The 13,850-nt window shown below is 42.0% G+C and overlaps 2 protein-coding genes across 2 annotated transcripts in view; one reads left to right on the forward strand and one right to left on the reverse strand.

Moving 5' to 3' along the window:
- Nucleotides 1–13,802, reverse strand: phkg1a (phosphorylase kinase, gamma 1a (muscle)). Its single transcript, XM_035792128.2, has 10 exons — nt 13,586–13,802; nt 10,894–11,036; nt 6,987–7,165; nt 6,336–6,390; nt 6,032–6,097; nt 5,597–5,760; nt 4,773–4,863; nt 3,637–3,790; nt 3,030–3,155; nt 1–1,331 (listed from the first exon to the last, which is right to left on the reverse strand). The coding sequence occupies exons 2-10, from the start codon at nt 10,974–10,976 to the stop codon at nt 1,065–1,067; spliced, it is 1,185 nt and encodes a 394-aa protein (XP_035648021.1). The 5' UTR covers nt 10,977–11,036; nt 13,586–13,802; the 3' UTR covers nt 1–1,064.
- Nucleotides 7,062–13,850, forward strand: part of LOC118397407 (BICD family-like cargo adapter 1) — a 40,778-nt gene continuing 33,989 nt past the window's right edge. The window contains exon 1 of the mRNA XM_035792126.2: nt 7,062–7,208. The gene's annotated coding sequence lies outside the window, so the exon portion shown is untranslated. The remainder of the gene's footprint in view (nt 7,209–13,850) is intronic.

A 13,850-nucleotide genomic window follows, 5' to 3' on the forward strand; every position in this document is an offset into this window, starting at 1 on the left:
TACAATCAGGTTGAGATTTAATAAATAAAATGAATTAATGTTAGCATACAATTAGTGTTCTCATGCTCCCTTAAACAGTTTACAGTACAACCCCAAGTATGTCAAGATAAAAATGTACATGCAGGACTCATTGCACATACTGAGCGAAGGGAGAATCACTAGCACTAAGAAGCTTTGCATGCAGAGCAATTGTCTTTTACATAACTCTATGCATATGGAATTTGAGGCTCATTATATGATTGAAATTACCTTTAACACTATCTAGGAATATTTCAGAGGGGAGCAACATTTCAGAATACATCTATATACTAGACACCATACTCATGTTGGAAAAGAATAGAGAGCCTGGATGTGCACTATTTCCATCTCTGAATTTTCTGACTCCTGCAATACTGTATAAGCCATAGAAAAGTGATGAAACATTTCACTGTGGATGTCTAGCTATTTGTTCCATTATGTACTAAACACAGACCAATATTCCCCAGTGCAGGTGTTGGAGGGTATAGTTCTAGGATATTTCCCAAGTCTTGATCAATCCACAATTTAAAACAGTGGTTCCTAAACCTCTGGGACCCCCAGACATATCACAGTTTTGTTGTATCGCTAAACTAGCTCACCTATTCAAAGGCCTGATTAGTGACGAGTGGAATAGATCAAATACATGGAACGGCTGGGGGTCCCTGAGGAGAGGTTTGAGAACCACTGGTTTAAAAGACATCAGTCAAGCGACAAATAGCTGCAATCCAATAGGATTGTATTTTCACCAACCCTCCTTTTTGATACAAACAAGCTATATCTCATGCTACATCTCTAAAGTGTCCAACCCAAAGTTTTTTTTTTGTTATTGCGTCACACCAATGCTTTAATCAGCCCAATTTAAGACAGATTGAGTCTAATCCTGAGCTGAGCCTAATGACATACCAGCCCAATTCTGTCTCCAGATGTGTGCAGCCGTACACATTTAACACCATTGGATTTTAAAAGGATAGAGAATTGAGACAGATGCAAGCTAATGTAGAGTCCCACCTCCCTCTTCTTAGGACCTGGACTGAGAAACAGCATCATTACCAGGAGTGCATGGAGGAGTCCTCGGCCTCTGCAGCCATGGACAGCAAGATGGCCTTGGGAGTGTTCTCGAACAGGGCGGCTCTGTTCTGGGTCTGGCCCTTCTTGACCCAGTGGCCATAGATCTTGAAGGCACAGGCGTCGATTAGCTTGCGGATGGGCTTGATGGCGTACGGGTCACTCTTGATCACCTCCTTGGTGATAGGCTTGGCGCGGCGGTAATTACAGTAGATGCGCATCACGGCCAGCACTGTCATGCAGACGACCTGGTGACATGACGATGGGGGTGAGAATGTGTTGGTTCTATGTACAGTCGTGGCCAAAAGTTTTGAGAATTACATTAATTTTCCCAAAGTCTGCTGCTTCTGTCTTCAGATATTTTTGTCACATGTTACTATGGAATACTAAAGTATAAATACAAGCGTCAAAGGCTTTTATTGACAATTACATGAAGTTCATGCAAAGTCTATATTTGCAGTGTTGACCCTCTGACCTAGCATTCTGTCAATTAACTTCTTCTGGGCCACATCCTGACTGATGGCAGCCCATTCTTGCATAATCAATGCTTTGAGTTCGTCAGAATTGGTGGGTTTTGTTTGTCCACCCACCTCTTGAGGATTGACCACAAGTTCTCAATGGGATTAAGGTCTGGGGAGTTTCCTGGCCATGGACCCAAAATATTGATGTTTTGTTCCCCGAGCCACTTAGTTATCACTTTTGCCTTATGGCAAGGTGCTCCATCATGCTGGAAAAGGCATTGTTCGTCACCAAACTTCCTGGATGGTTGGGAGAAGTTGCTCTCGGAGGATGTGTTGGTACCATTGTGAGTGAGCCCACTCCCTTGGCTGAGAAGCAACCCTACACATGAATGGTCTCAGGATGCTTTACTGTTGGCATGACACAGGACTAATGCTATCGCTCACCTTATCTTCTTAGGACAAGCTTAGGACAATGCCCCAAACAATCGGAAAGGGGATTCATCAGAGAAAATGACTTAACCCCAGTCCAATCCCTGTACCCTTTGCAGAATGTCAGTCTGTCCCCGATGATTTTCCTGGAGAGAAGTGGCTTCTTTGCTGCCCTTCTTGACACCAGGCCATCCTCCAAAAGTATTCCCCTCACTGTGCGTGCAGATGCACTCACACCTGTCTGCTGCCATTCCTGAGCAAGCTCTGTACTGGTGGTTGCCAGAACTTTAGGAGACTGTCCTGGCACTTGCTGGACTTTCTAGGGTGCCCTGAAGCCTTCACAACAATTGATCTGCTCTCCTTAAAGTTCTTGATCCGATAAATGGTTGATTTAGGTGCAATCTTACTGGCAGCAATATCCTTGCCTGTGAAGCCCTTTTTGTGCAAAGCAATGTGACGGCACATGTTTCCTTGCAGGTAACCATGTTTGACAGAGGAAGAACAATGATTCCAAGCACCACCCTCCTTTTGAAGCTTCCAGTCTGTTATTAGAACTCAATCAGCATGACAGAGTGATCTCCGGCCTTGGCCTCGTCAACACTCACACCTGTGTTAACGAGAGAATCACTGACATGATGTCAGCTGGTCCTTTTGTGGCAGGGCTGAAATGCAGTGGAAATGTTTTTTTTGCGATTCAGTTCATTTGCATGGCAAAGAGGGACTTTGCAATTAATTGCAATTCATCTGATGACTCTTCATAACATTCTGGAGTATATGCAAATTGCCATCATACAAACTGACGCAGTAGATTTTGAAAATTAATATTTGTGTAATTCTCAACTTTTGGCCACGACTGTGCATCAGACTGCATGTTAGGATTTATTTGACCTATGACTGATATTACGGTGTCATATTGCCATCGATCCCAGTCAGTTCCGATATTGACATTTATTAAACTCATTTTCCATGAGGATTTCTGAACTCAAACATAAATCCCCAACCGTGGTGTTGATTCCACATCACATGGGAATCTTTGTATAGTGTTGCTGCTCTTACCTTGAACCTCCTCTTGGGGGTGAAGTGTCTTACTTCAGCCACCACATACTGCTGGAAGAAGGGGTGGTTCAGGCAGTCTTGGGCTGTATAACGCTGATCTGGGTTTACCATCAACATCCTGGAGATCTGAAAACAGAGACATGAGGCAACATTTAAGGGGCAATCAAAGATCCCCCTCAAAAAAAGTGTCCATTCTGACAAACAGCTGAAGGATGCGGCTGGAGAAGTGTAGGCACTCTCAAATTAGGGGAAGGAGGTAGCCTCGAGGTTAGAGGGGTGGGCCGGTAACCTGAGGGTTGGAACCCCCGAGCTGCCAGCGAGGAAATCTGCAGGGAGTGAGCCTTCTTCAATATCCCGTATACAACCTGCCGCCGTTTTTCCATTGAGCAAGGCACTACCCCTTGTGCCCTATGGGCACTGCTCCCAGCCTGTGATGTGTGTCAGATAGGGAGGGTACTGTGACAGCAAAAAATAAACAGTATCCATGCAAATGGACCAATAAAGTGGATTCATTGACAGAGCTATGAATGCAGCTGACTATCCTTGAGATCAGAAGTATAGTTTTAACCATGTTTTGAAGCTACAGTGTTAATCCTTCCAAACCCACTAGGTCTTTGATAGTGTCAGACCGGTCGTCCCATTCAGGAGAAGATAAGTCGTAGTTCCCAGCTAGGATCATACGAAGCATCATCATCTGTTTTCTATGCCAGAAGGGAGGGGATCCAGCCAATAGAGTGTACAAGATCACCCCTGAACTCCATCTGGAATCACAATAAATCATCAGGATTATAGTGATACTTTTTCTATGACTTTATTTCACCATATAATATAAAGGTAACTGCCAAAATAGTGGAAACATGAGGAATACAAAGTATATTGACAGAAGGTGCTTCCACACAGGTGTGGTTTATGAGTTAATTAACATCACATCATGCTTAGGGTCATGTATAAAAAGCCTGGGCAGTTATTTTGGCGGCAGGTAGCCTAGTAGTTAGAGCGTTGGACTCGTAACCAAAAGGTTGCAAGATCGAATCCCCGAGCTGACGAATGTAAAAAAAATTGTCATTCTGCCCATGAACAAGGCAGTTAACCCACTGTTCCTAGGCCGTCATTGTAAATAAGAATTTGTTCTTAACGGACTTGCCTAGTTAAATAAAGGTAAAATAATAAATAAATACCATGGCTATGCCTCCATAGGATGACAATGCCCCCATCCACAGGGCACGAGTGGTCACTGAATGGTTTGATTTGCATGAAAACGAGGTAACCATATGCCATGACCGGATCTTGAGCCTGAGACAACATTTTACACCACCATCAAAAAAACACAAAATTATGGCATTTCTCATGGTGTCGAATGGTGTCGCATCCCTCCAATAGAGTTCCAGACACTTGTAGAATCTATGTCAAGGTGCATTGAACCTGTTCTCGCGGCTCGTGGTGGCACAACGCCCTATTAAGACACTTTATGTTGGTGTTTCCTTTATTTTGGCAGTTCGCTGTTATGTACCAAGTAATATTAAACTAAATAAATACTATGGAACAAGCTTAACCAAATGGATACTTTTAGAAATAAATGTTGCACTTAAATTGTGATTAGTGAAAATATTTCCATTAAAATAAATTAAGTGCTGGAGCAGTGGGACGACAGAGAAGTTTTATGTACAGTATTTAACCAAGATCTGGTATCCAGCGGGTAGATGGAAAGGTGAATGGGTAGTTGTGTGTAATCGGAGTACTCACATGTCAACTGCAGTCCCGTATCCTTTGTGGTTGGGGTCCATGGAGCACTCAATGATCTCAGGAGCCAGATAGCCAGGGGTCCCACACACCTCTGATGTAGAAAACAGATAGAGGGGGCATTGCTAGGTGAATATTAGTAATAATTAATATTCTCATAATTATGAGTACAATAAATGTATATGAAAGTCTCAAGCTGAAACAGGAAACACATCATAGTCTACTACAGTAATTGACTGTTCTTTGCATGTTTATCATTCAACCTGAACCTATATATAGTATTTGTTGACAAACATATAAGTGTGGATTGTATTTTACCACAAAAAAACTGACTGCAGTTCCTAGTCTGAAGTTCTGTGCATGCTGAGAAGTCACAGCATCGCCTTTTAAAAGGTCAACACATGCTCCTAATGATTTGGGAACAGCAAATAGCTCAGCAAGTGTCCTGTTGCATCTTAACCTTTGCTTGAGCAAACGACAGGGACAGGACAGAAGGGGAGTGGGTTGTGGACGAGGATTTAGGGGCGTTGACTAGCTCGAAAGGGTTCCTCTACATAGCACTGACAGCTAGTGTTAAAACTTAGCGCCACAGCGTTCAAAACACGAGGCTTCCTTCCACTGACTGAGCAGCCAGTATGAAGCGCTCATTACCTTCCGCTATAATGCTTAATTCTATGTGGTATGCAATTATGGACATGGGGTATCTTGACGACTTTCTACAATGATTTCACTGCTAATTCAGTCAGAATGAGATTAAGTGGGACAGTAATTAACTAGATTTTCTTTGCCAGTCGTAGACCCCACATCTGTTGATAGAAACTACTAACCGTTGAGTGTCTGTCCGGGCTCAATCTGCAGGGAGAAGCCGAAGTCAGTGAGCTTGATGTCCATGTTGTCATCCAGTAGGATATTCTCAGGCTTGAGGTCTCTGTGGATGATGTTCTGGTCGTGGAGGAATTTAACCACCTCTAGCAGGGCACGCATGATCTTCCTACAGGAAAATAGGGAAATGTTGTCCTTCTGATCTATATCTCTCACACTCCCTAAACATGCAAGACTCTTCCCATTAGGGCCAAACTAACTAGTCTCAAATCACTCAAATTCTACAGCACTCACACATCAAATCTCTCAATGTCCCTCAAATGTCTTAATGAACACATGAACCACAAACAGTCTTGTCCAGATATACATTTTTGAGGGGACTGAACCCAGATGTAGGCAATAAGATAGTGAATGAATGTGTGTGAGGTAGAGTTTCTGACCTGGTCTCCTTCTCACTCAGAGTTACTTTTTCTGTGAGGTAGTCAAACAGCTCTCCTCTCTTCATCCTGGGAGAGAGACAGATTATATTGGTATGCATACATCCTGAGGGCCTGAAAATGTTGAGTCAAATGTACTCTGTATAATCACAGAAAAAAATCACCAGTGCACTAAACATGTCACTCTTCCTTGTACCTTGATTGGATAGTGTTTTTTAAATGTTGTATAAATATTTATAAGATTCCTTGTTAGGAAATTTAACATATTACCATATTGTACTTCTGCAGAGTCTGTCTGGATACTTACAGGTCAAACACCAGGAAGAAGAAGGCTTTTGACTCATAGCAGTCCTTCAGCTGGACTGTGGAGAGATAATAGGCCTGTTATGATGTATGTCTACAACCAGTAGAACAGATAGCCCAATTCTGATATTTGTTTCACAAATTGGTCTTTTGACCAATCAGATCAGCTCTGAAAAGATCTGCTGTGAAAAGATCTGATGTGATTGGTCAAAAGATCAATTAGTGGGAGAAAAATATCAGAATTTGGCTGCATGTGTAAACACAGCCATAGTTACACAGATGTTATAATATCAATTTGACCTTCTCTAGCTAAACAAGTGATGTGCAGTCAATATGGTTATGAAGCAGTACAGGAGAGCAAAAGCTAAAGTTGTCCAACCCTCTAGGATGCATAGACATAACCTTTGAACAAAGTTCTTGTAAAATAACTTTAGAGATCCACGTCAATGTGTTCCACACTTAATATTTGACCAGATGAGGGAATAAATGTTTTTATCGGGCCCATTTTCTGAATTCAGATTAAGCCTACTCCAGGAATAGGCTAGATGGATGTGTGAGTTTCTTCCTCAAGTTTTTTCAAGTAGTTTTGTTATTATATACATTAAGTTCCATTAAAGTGTCAATAATGTAAGCATTGTGGTGTTATTTTGCTTACTGATGTTGTCCATTCCATAGACTTTCTTGAGAATATCAATCTCCTTCACTGTGGCCTCTTTAATCTCCTCGATCTCGGCAGCCGAGATCTTGTCAGAAGGAGTGACGTCAATGATTTTGACCGCATAGTCCTGTTGGGTTTGTTTATGAATACAACGTCGCACCACGCTACTCACCCCCCTGAAGCACAAGGACAGAAAAACAAACAGCGTCATATCTAAAGGTAGTAAATTACATCACACACATTTCAAGTGTTTATTTGATTTGTACAGCTGAATACTCCAAGTGGAACTTATTTTGTTAGATTTGTTCCATAGCAAAAAACAACGGCAATGTGCCCCACCAGGGATTTGAATCCACAACCCTCTGATCATCACTATGTAGGATGTTATCTCGGACACCCAGAACTAAAATCTTGTGGAATTGCATAAAAAATATTTCAGATTAAATTCTGTGGGGAGTTTAGATGTACTATAATAAAAAGGGAGACGTGTTAGTAAATGTACTAACGGGACTAGCGAAATCTCAATCTCTCTAAATGGAAATTTAGCGAGTTTCGTGCAAATTTATGGGCAAAATGTCCCCTCTCCTACCCAAATTCAAAAGAAGCCAAGTCGTGATTTGTTCAAACGATAAGTGACAGAAAAATCTGCGTACCAGAACAAAGTTCCTTGTTGATCGTCGCGTTCCACAGTCTGTCGACAGATGCTAATACCATCTATGTTACGTGCATCTGTCCACGAGAGATTATATAGGATGTAATACAACTCCAGATAAACCAATACAGGACACAATGTGTATCTAATGCAGAACATATACTAGAGCTAAAATCTCACAAGGCTGAGAATGATTGGCTATCCCTATCATATAAAATATTTAAAATATCTGAAGCACAGCTTTATATATTAAGGCAGCCTCAAAAACATGTTCATCCTTACCATTTTCTTTTTGAGAACCTTCTGCACTTTGCAAGTAGGCCTATACTCCATATAATGACATTAAGCTGCATTAGGCCACAAAAACAAGTACATACCCCTCAGTATATTAAAATACAGGTGTTCTCTCTAAAAGCATGTTGTCGCTCTCTACATGTGCAGGAAACTGATACGATAATACAGGTGATGTGTGTGTTACGCCATACTATACAGTGCACTGTTGTTTATGTGACATGTCACAGAGCCCACCAGCCCAATAAGAACAGTGGTAAAGCTTGATCAAGGTTTTATTTAGGTAAATCGGTAAATAGCTAACTTGTGCTGACAAGGGTAGAATGGCTCTGTTAGTTGTATGATGTATGATGCTGGCAACAACAGGGTTGTGGTGGGTTTTATTCTCATTTGGCCCACATACTAAATGTGTTTTTTTATGTACAAAAAACAATGATGAATTATCTCGTCTTTGATCTGGCCTGTCTTTGTTAACGTTCTGTGATACTTGTGAGAAACAATGGCAAAAAAATAAAATAAACAGGCAAAGCGTAAATACAGGACTAAGATTGAATGATACTACACTCAGCTCTGACGCTTGACAGATGTGGCCGGGCTTGCAAACTATTACGGACTACAAAGGGAAACCCAGCCCGCGTGCGGCCCAGTGACGCAAGCCTACCAGACAAGCTAAATGCCTTTTATGCTTGCTTCGAGGCAAGCAACACTGAAGCATGCATGAGAGCACCAGCTGTTCCAGATGACTGTGTGATCATGCTCTCCGTAGCCAGTTTCAACCTCTCCCTGACAAGTCTGTAATACCTACATGTTTCAAGCAGACCACCATAATGCCTGTGCTCAAGAACATTAAGATAACCTGCCTAAATGATTACCGCCACGTAGCACTTACGTCAGTAGCCATGAAGTGCTTTAAAAGGCTGGTCATGGCTCACATCAACAACATCATCCCAGAAACCCCACTCCAATTCACATACCGCCCCAACAGATCCACAGATGACGCAATCTCAATAGGACTCCACAGTTCCCTTTCCCACCTAGGCAAAAGGAACACCTATGTGAGAATGTTCATTGACTACAGCTCAGTGTTCAACCCCATAGTGCCCACAAAGCTCATCACTAAGCTAAGGACCCTGGGACTAAACACCTCCCTCTGCAACTGGACCCTGGGACTAAACACCTCCCTCTGCAACTGTATCCTGGACTTCCTGACGGGCCGCCCCCAGGTGGTAAGGGTAGGCAACAACACATCTGCCACCCTGATCCTCAACACGGGGCCCCTCAGGGGTGCATGCTCAGTCCCCTCCTGTATTCCCTGTTCACCCACAACTGCGTGGCCAAGCATGACTCCAACACCATCAAGTTTTCTGACGACACAACAGTGGTAGGCATGATCACCAACAACGATAAAACAGCCTATAGGTAGGAGGTCGGAGACCTGGCAGTGTGGTGCCAGGACAATAACCTCTCCCTCAACGTGAGCAAGTCAAAGGAGATGATTGTGGACTACAGGAAAAGGGGGGCCGAACACACATCCATTCACATCGATAGACTGTAGTGGAGCAGGTCAAGAGTTTCAAGTTCCTTGGTCTCCACATCACCAACAAACTATCATGGTCAAAACACCCCAAGACAGTCGTGAAGAGGGCACAACAAAACGTTTTACCCTTCAAGAGACTGACTTGGCATGGGTCCCCAGATCCTCAAAAGGTTCTACAGCTGCACCATCGAGAGCATCCTGACCAGTTGCATCACCGCCTGATATGGCAACTGCTCTACATCCGACCGTGAGACGCTACAGAGGGTAGTGCGTACGGCCCAGTACATCAAGGGGCCAAGCATCCTGCCATCCAGGACCTATATACTAGGCGGTGTCAGAGGAAGGCCCAAAAAATTGACAAAGACTCCAGTCACCCAAGTCATAGACTGTTCTCTCTGCTACTGCACGGCAAGTGATACCGGAGCACCAAGTCTAGGTCCAAAGGCTCCTTAACAGCTTCTACCCCCAAGCTATAAGGCTGTTGAACAATTAATCAAATGACCACCTGGACTATTTACATTGTCATCCCCCTTTGATTTTACACAGCTGCAACTCGCTATTTATCATCTATGCATAGAAACTTTACCCCTACCTACATGAACAAATGACCTTGACTAACCTGTACCCCCGCACATTGACTCGGTACTGGTACCCCCTGTATATAGCCTCTATTGTTATTTTATTGTGTTACTTTTTATTTTTATTTTTTTACTTTCGTTTATTTAGTAAATATTTTCTTAACTATTGTTTAAAACTGTATTATTGGTTAAGGGCTTGTAAGTAAGCATTTAACGGTAAGGTCTACCTACACCTGTTGTATTCGGCGCATGTGACAAATAAAATTGGATTTGAAAATAACGCAATTTCTTTATCACACAAGTGACCCCCTGTGTGAATCCGAGTGGGATGACACAATGACTCTACTAGCTGACCAATCACTAGTACTGTTCGGTGCCAAAACCTTTGTCCTAAAACACGCTCAAATGAATGCTGTCCGGCTCAATAATACATAGTTTAGTTACGTAATGGCATACCTCTCTTGATTAACAAACAACACACAGTGATACGACACAAAGGATGCCCCTGATGACAGGGTTTAATAGTGAGTTCCCAGAACCCTAATTCCCTTCCATAAGCAGTCTAGACTGAGGGGTGGTTGATGTGTGTTTAGAGTTTCTGTTTATTATTATTTCTGTTCTCCTCTGGTCCCAGATCGTTTTGGGCAGTATAGCCAACTTATATGGTCATTGTGATGCATTGCCAAACATTGTTGAGGTGACATTTGAGTTTGTTACAGGTGTACAGCACAAACATACCTGGGGCCAGGCTATTTCTATGCAGTGAATTAATAGAAAATACCTTCATGTTCTTTTTACCTCATGTACATGAAAACAATTCCATATGACATACAAATGATACCATACCTTCCCAGGATCTCCTTGGGGTCATATTTGCCATAGAACTCCTGAGCTCCCACCCAATCCGGGATCTCGTCCTCTTTGGTCATGTTGGCGTGACTGGTTATCCAAGGAAACTAGACTATTGTACTGCTGCTGCTGATAACAAGCTGGGAACAAGAAAACACAGCAGGTCATATTCAGGGCAAACTCACTTTCTCATTAAACTGAGCTGTATTTGTGAAGTTGATTGACCTTTTAACAAAAAGTTTAATAGTATGACATTTAAAGTAAAAATGTAATTCCCCAAAAATAATTCAATTCTAAACTCCTACAGCAATATAGGCAAGCACATAGGAGACAATTGATGTAGGTTTTTGGTGAAAGTAGCCCAATTGTTTGACAATGGTTGTGTATGTATGTACAGTTGAAGTCGGAAGTTTACATACACTGGAGGTTGGAGTCATTAAAACTTGTTTTTTAACCACTCCACAAATTTCTTGTTAACAAATGATAGTTTGGCAGGTCGGTTAGGACATGTACTTTGTACATGACACAAGTAATTTTTCCAACAAATGTTTACAGACAGATTATTTCACTTATAATTCACTGTATCACAATTCCAGTGGGTCAGAAGTTTACATACACTCAGTTGACTGTGCCTTTAAACAGCTTGGAAAATTCCATAAATTGATGTCATGCTTTAGAAGCTTCTGATAGGCTAACTGACATAATTTGAGTCAATTGGAGGTGTACCTGTGGATGTATTCCAAGGCCTACCTTCAAACTCAGTGCCTCGTTGCTTGACATCATGGGAAAATCAAGAGAAATACACCTCCACAAGTCTGGTTCATTCTTGGGAGCAATTTCCAAACACCTGAAGCTACCACGTTCATCTATACAAACAATAGTACGCAAGAATAAACACCATGGGACCCCTCAGCCGTCATACCACTCAGGAAGGAGATGCGTTCTGTCTCCTCGAAATGAATGTACTTTGGTGCGAAAAGTGCAAAACAATCCCAGAACAACAGCAAAAGGACCTTGTGAAGATGCTGGAGGAAACAGGTACATAACCTGAAAGGCCGCTCAGCAAGTAAGAAGCCACTGCTCCAAAACAGCCATAAAAAAATCCAGACTACTGTTTGCAACTGCACATGGGGACAAAGATCGTACTTTTTGGAGAAATGTCCTCTGGCCTGATGAAACAAAAATAGAACTGTTTGGCCATAATGAGCATCGTTATGTTTGGAGGAAAAAGGGGGAGGCTTGCAAGTCGAAGAACACCATCCCAACCGTGAAGCACCGGGGTGGCAGCATCATGTTGTGGGGGTGCTTTGCTGCAGGAGGGACTGGTGCACTTCACAAAATAGATTGCGTCATGAGGTAGGAAAATTATGGGGATATATTGAAGCAACATCTCACGACATCAGTTAAAGCTTGGTCGCAAATGGGTCTTCCAAATGGACAATGACCCCAAGCATACTTCCAAAGTTGTGGAAAAATGGCTTAAGGACAACAAAGTCAAGTTATTGGAGTGGCCATCACAAAGCCCTGACCTCAATCCCATAGACAGTTTGTGGGCAGACCTGAAAAAACATGTGCAAGCAAGGAGGCCTACAAACCTGACTCAGTTGCACCAGCTCTGTCAGGAGGAATGGGACCAAACTCACCCAACTTATTGTGGGAAGCTTGTGGAAGGCTAACTGAAACGTTTGACCCAAGTTAAACAATTTAAAGGCAATGCTACAAAATACTAATTGAGTGTATGTAAACTTCTGACCCACTGGCAATGTGATGAATGAAATAAAAGCTTAAATAAATCATTCTCTACCATTCTGACATTTCACATTCTTAAATTAAAGTGGTGATCCTAACTGACCTAAAACAGGGAAATTTTACTGTGATTAAATGTCAGGAATTGTGAAAAACTGAGTTAAAATGAATTTGGCTAAGGTTTATGTAAACTTCCGACTTCAACTGTATGTATGTGTAAACAGAACAGGTAGACCCGGTATATAGCTGCAGATGGCATGTTGAACTGGTTTAAATACGACCTATATAATGACATTTCGAAGCTCCGCCCCCGGCCCCCTCCGTAGGTAGCCATGGTCAGAGGGAAAGAACAACGTGTGACAGAATATAATAGCTAGGCTATTTCTCATTACACTAGGTTATTCATAAACCCGTGAAAATATATTTTAAAACAATATTGATTTAGCCTACGCATTATGCTGCGTTCAGGTACTAATCGGAACAAGGAAATGTGCGACTTACTAACTGGTTTTAGTTATACACGTGCCGCTTCAACCAGTTAGCAAGTCGGGTATTTCTGAGTTTCCTAGTTCCGACTGGCACGTGAATGAACGCGACATTATATAATGATTACATTTTTGTTAATAATTATTCCAGAAATATTTTATGGACTAATACGTAACCATTCCTATATATAATTAATCTACCATAATGCATGCGAGCATTGAATTTTGTGGAATACACAAGATACACTATTGTTCTGAGTGGGTCGAGCATCATCAGCCTGTTACACTATTACAATTCCCTGCATTGTTACAAATTAACCGATTGAATCGCAAGCCATTTTGGAAACAAATCTTATAAATCAGCCATCAACTGCCGTACATTTCCCTCATCAATATTTGACCTTTTAAATCGCGGTCTTGTCAAGTTGAACAAACACGAAATTCCCACGAACACTCACCGTATCAATCGATGCGTGTTTAGTCCTTACAATTCAGTTAAATCCATCATAATTAAAACACTTCATAAAAATAAGGAACAAACGAGCAACTGGCTCACTAACGATATCAACACAGTTGGTAAGTCTTCATGGTGGACTGTGCTAGCATATGAAAAGGGCGAATTCTAATGTCAGATGCCAAAAATAAATCCGTGCTAGTTGAAGAGCACAGGGCCTTAACGCGTGTACACATATCTTCTTCCTATTCATGAAATAACACCCCGGT

Source organism: Oncorhynchus keta, chromosome 18 (assembly GCF_023373465.1).
Source record: "Oncorhynchus keta strain PuntledgeMale-10-30-2019 chromosome 18, Oket_V2, whole genome shotgun sequence".
Lineage (NCBI taxonomy): Eukaryota > Metazoa > Chordata > Actinopteri > Salmoniformes > Salmonidae > Oncorhynchus > Oncorhynchus keta.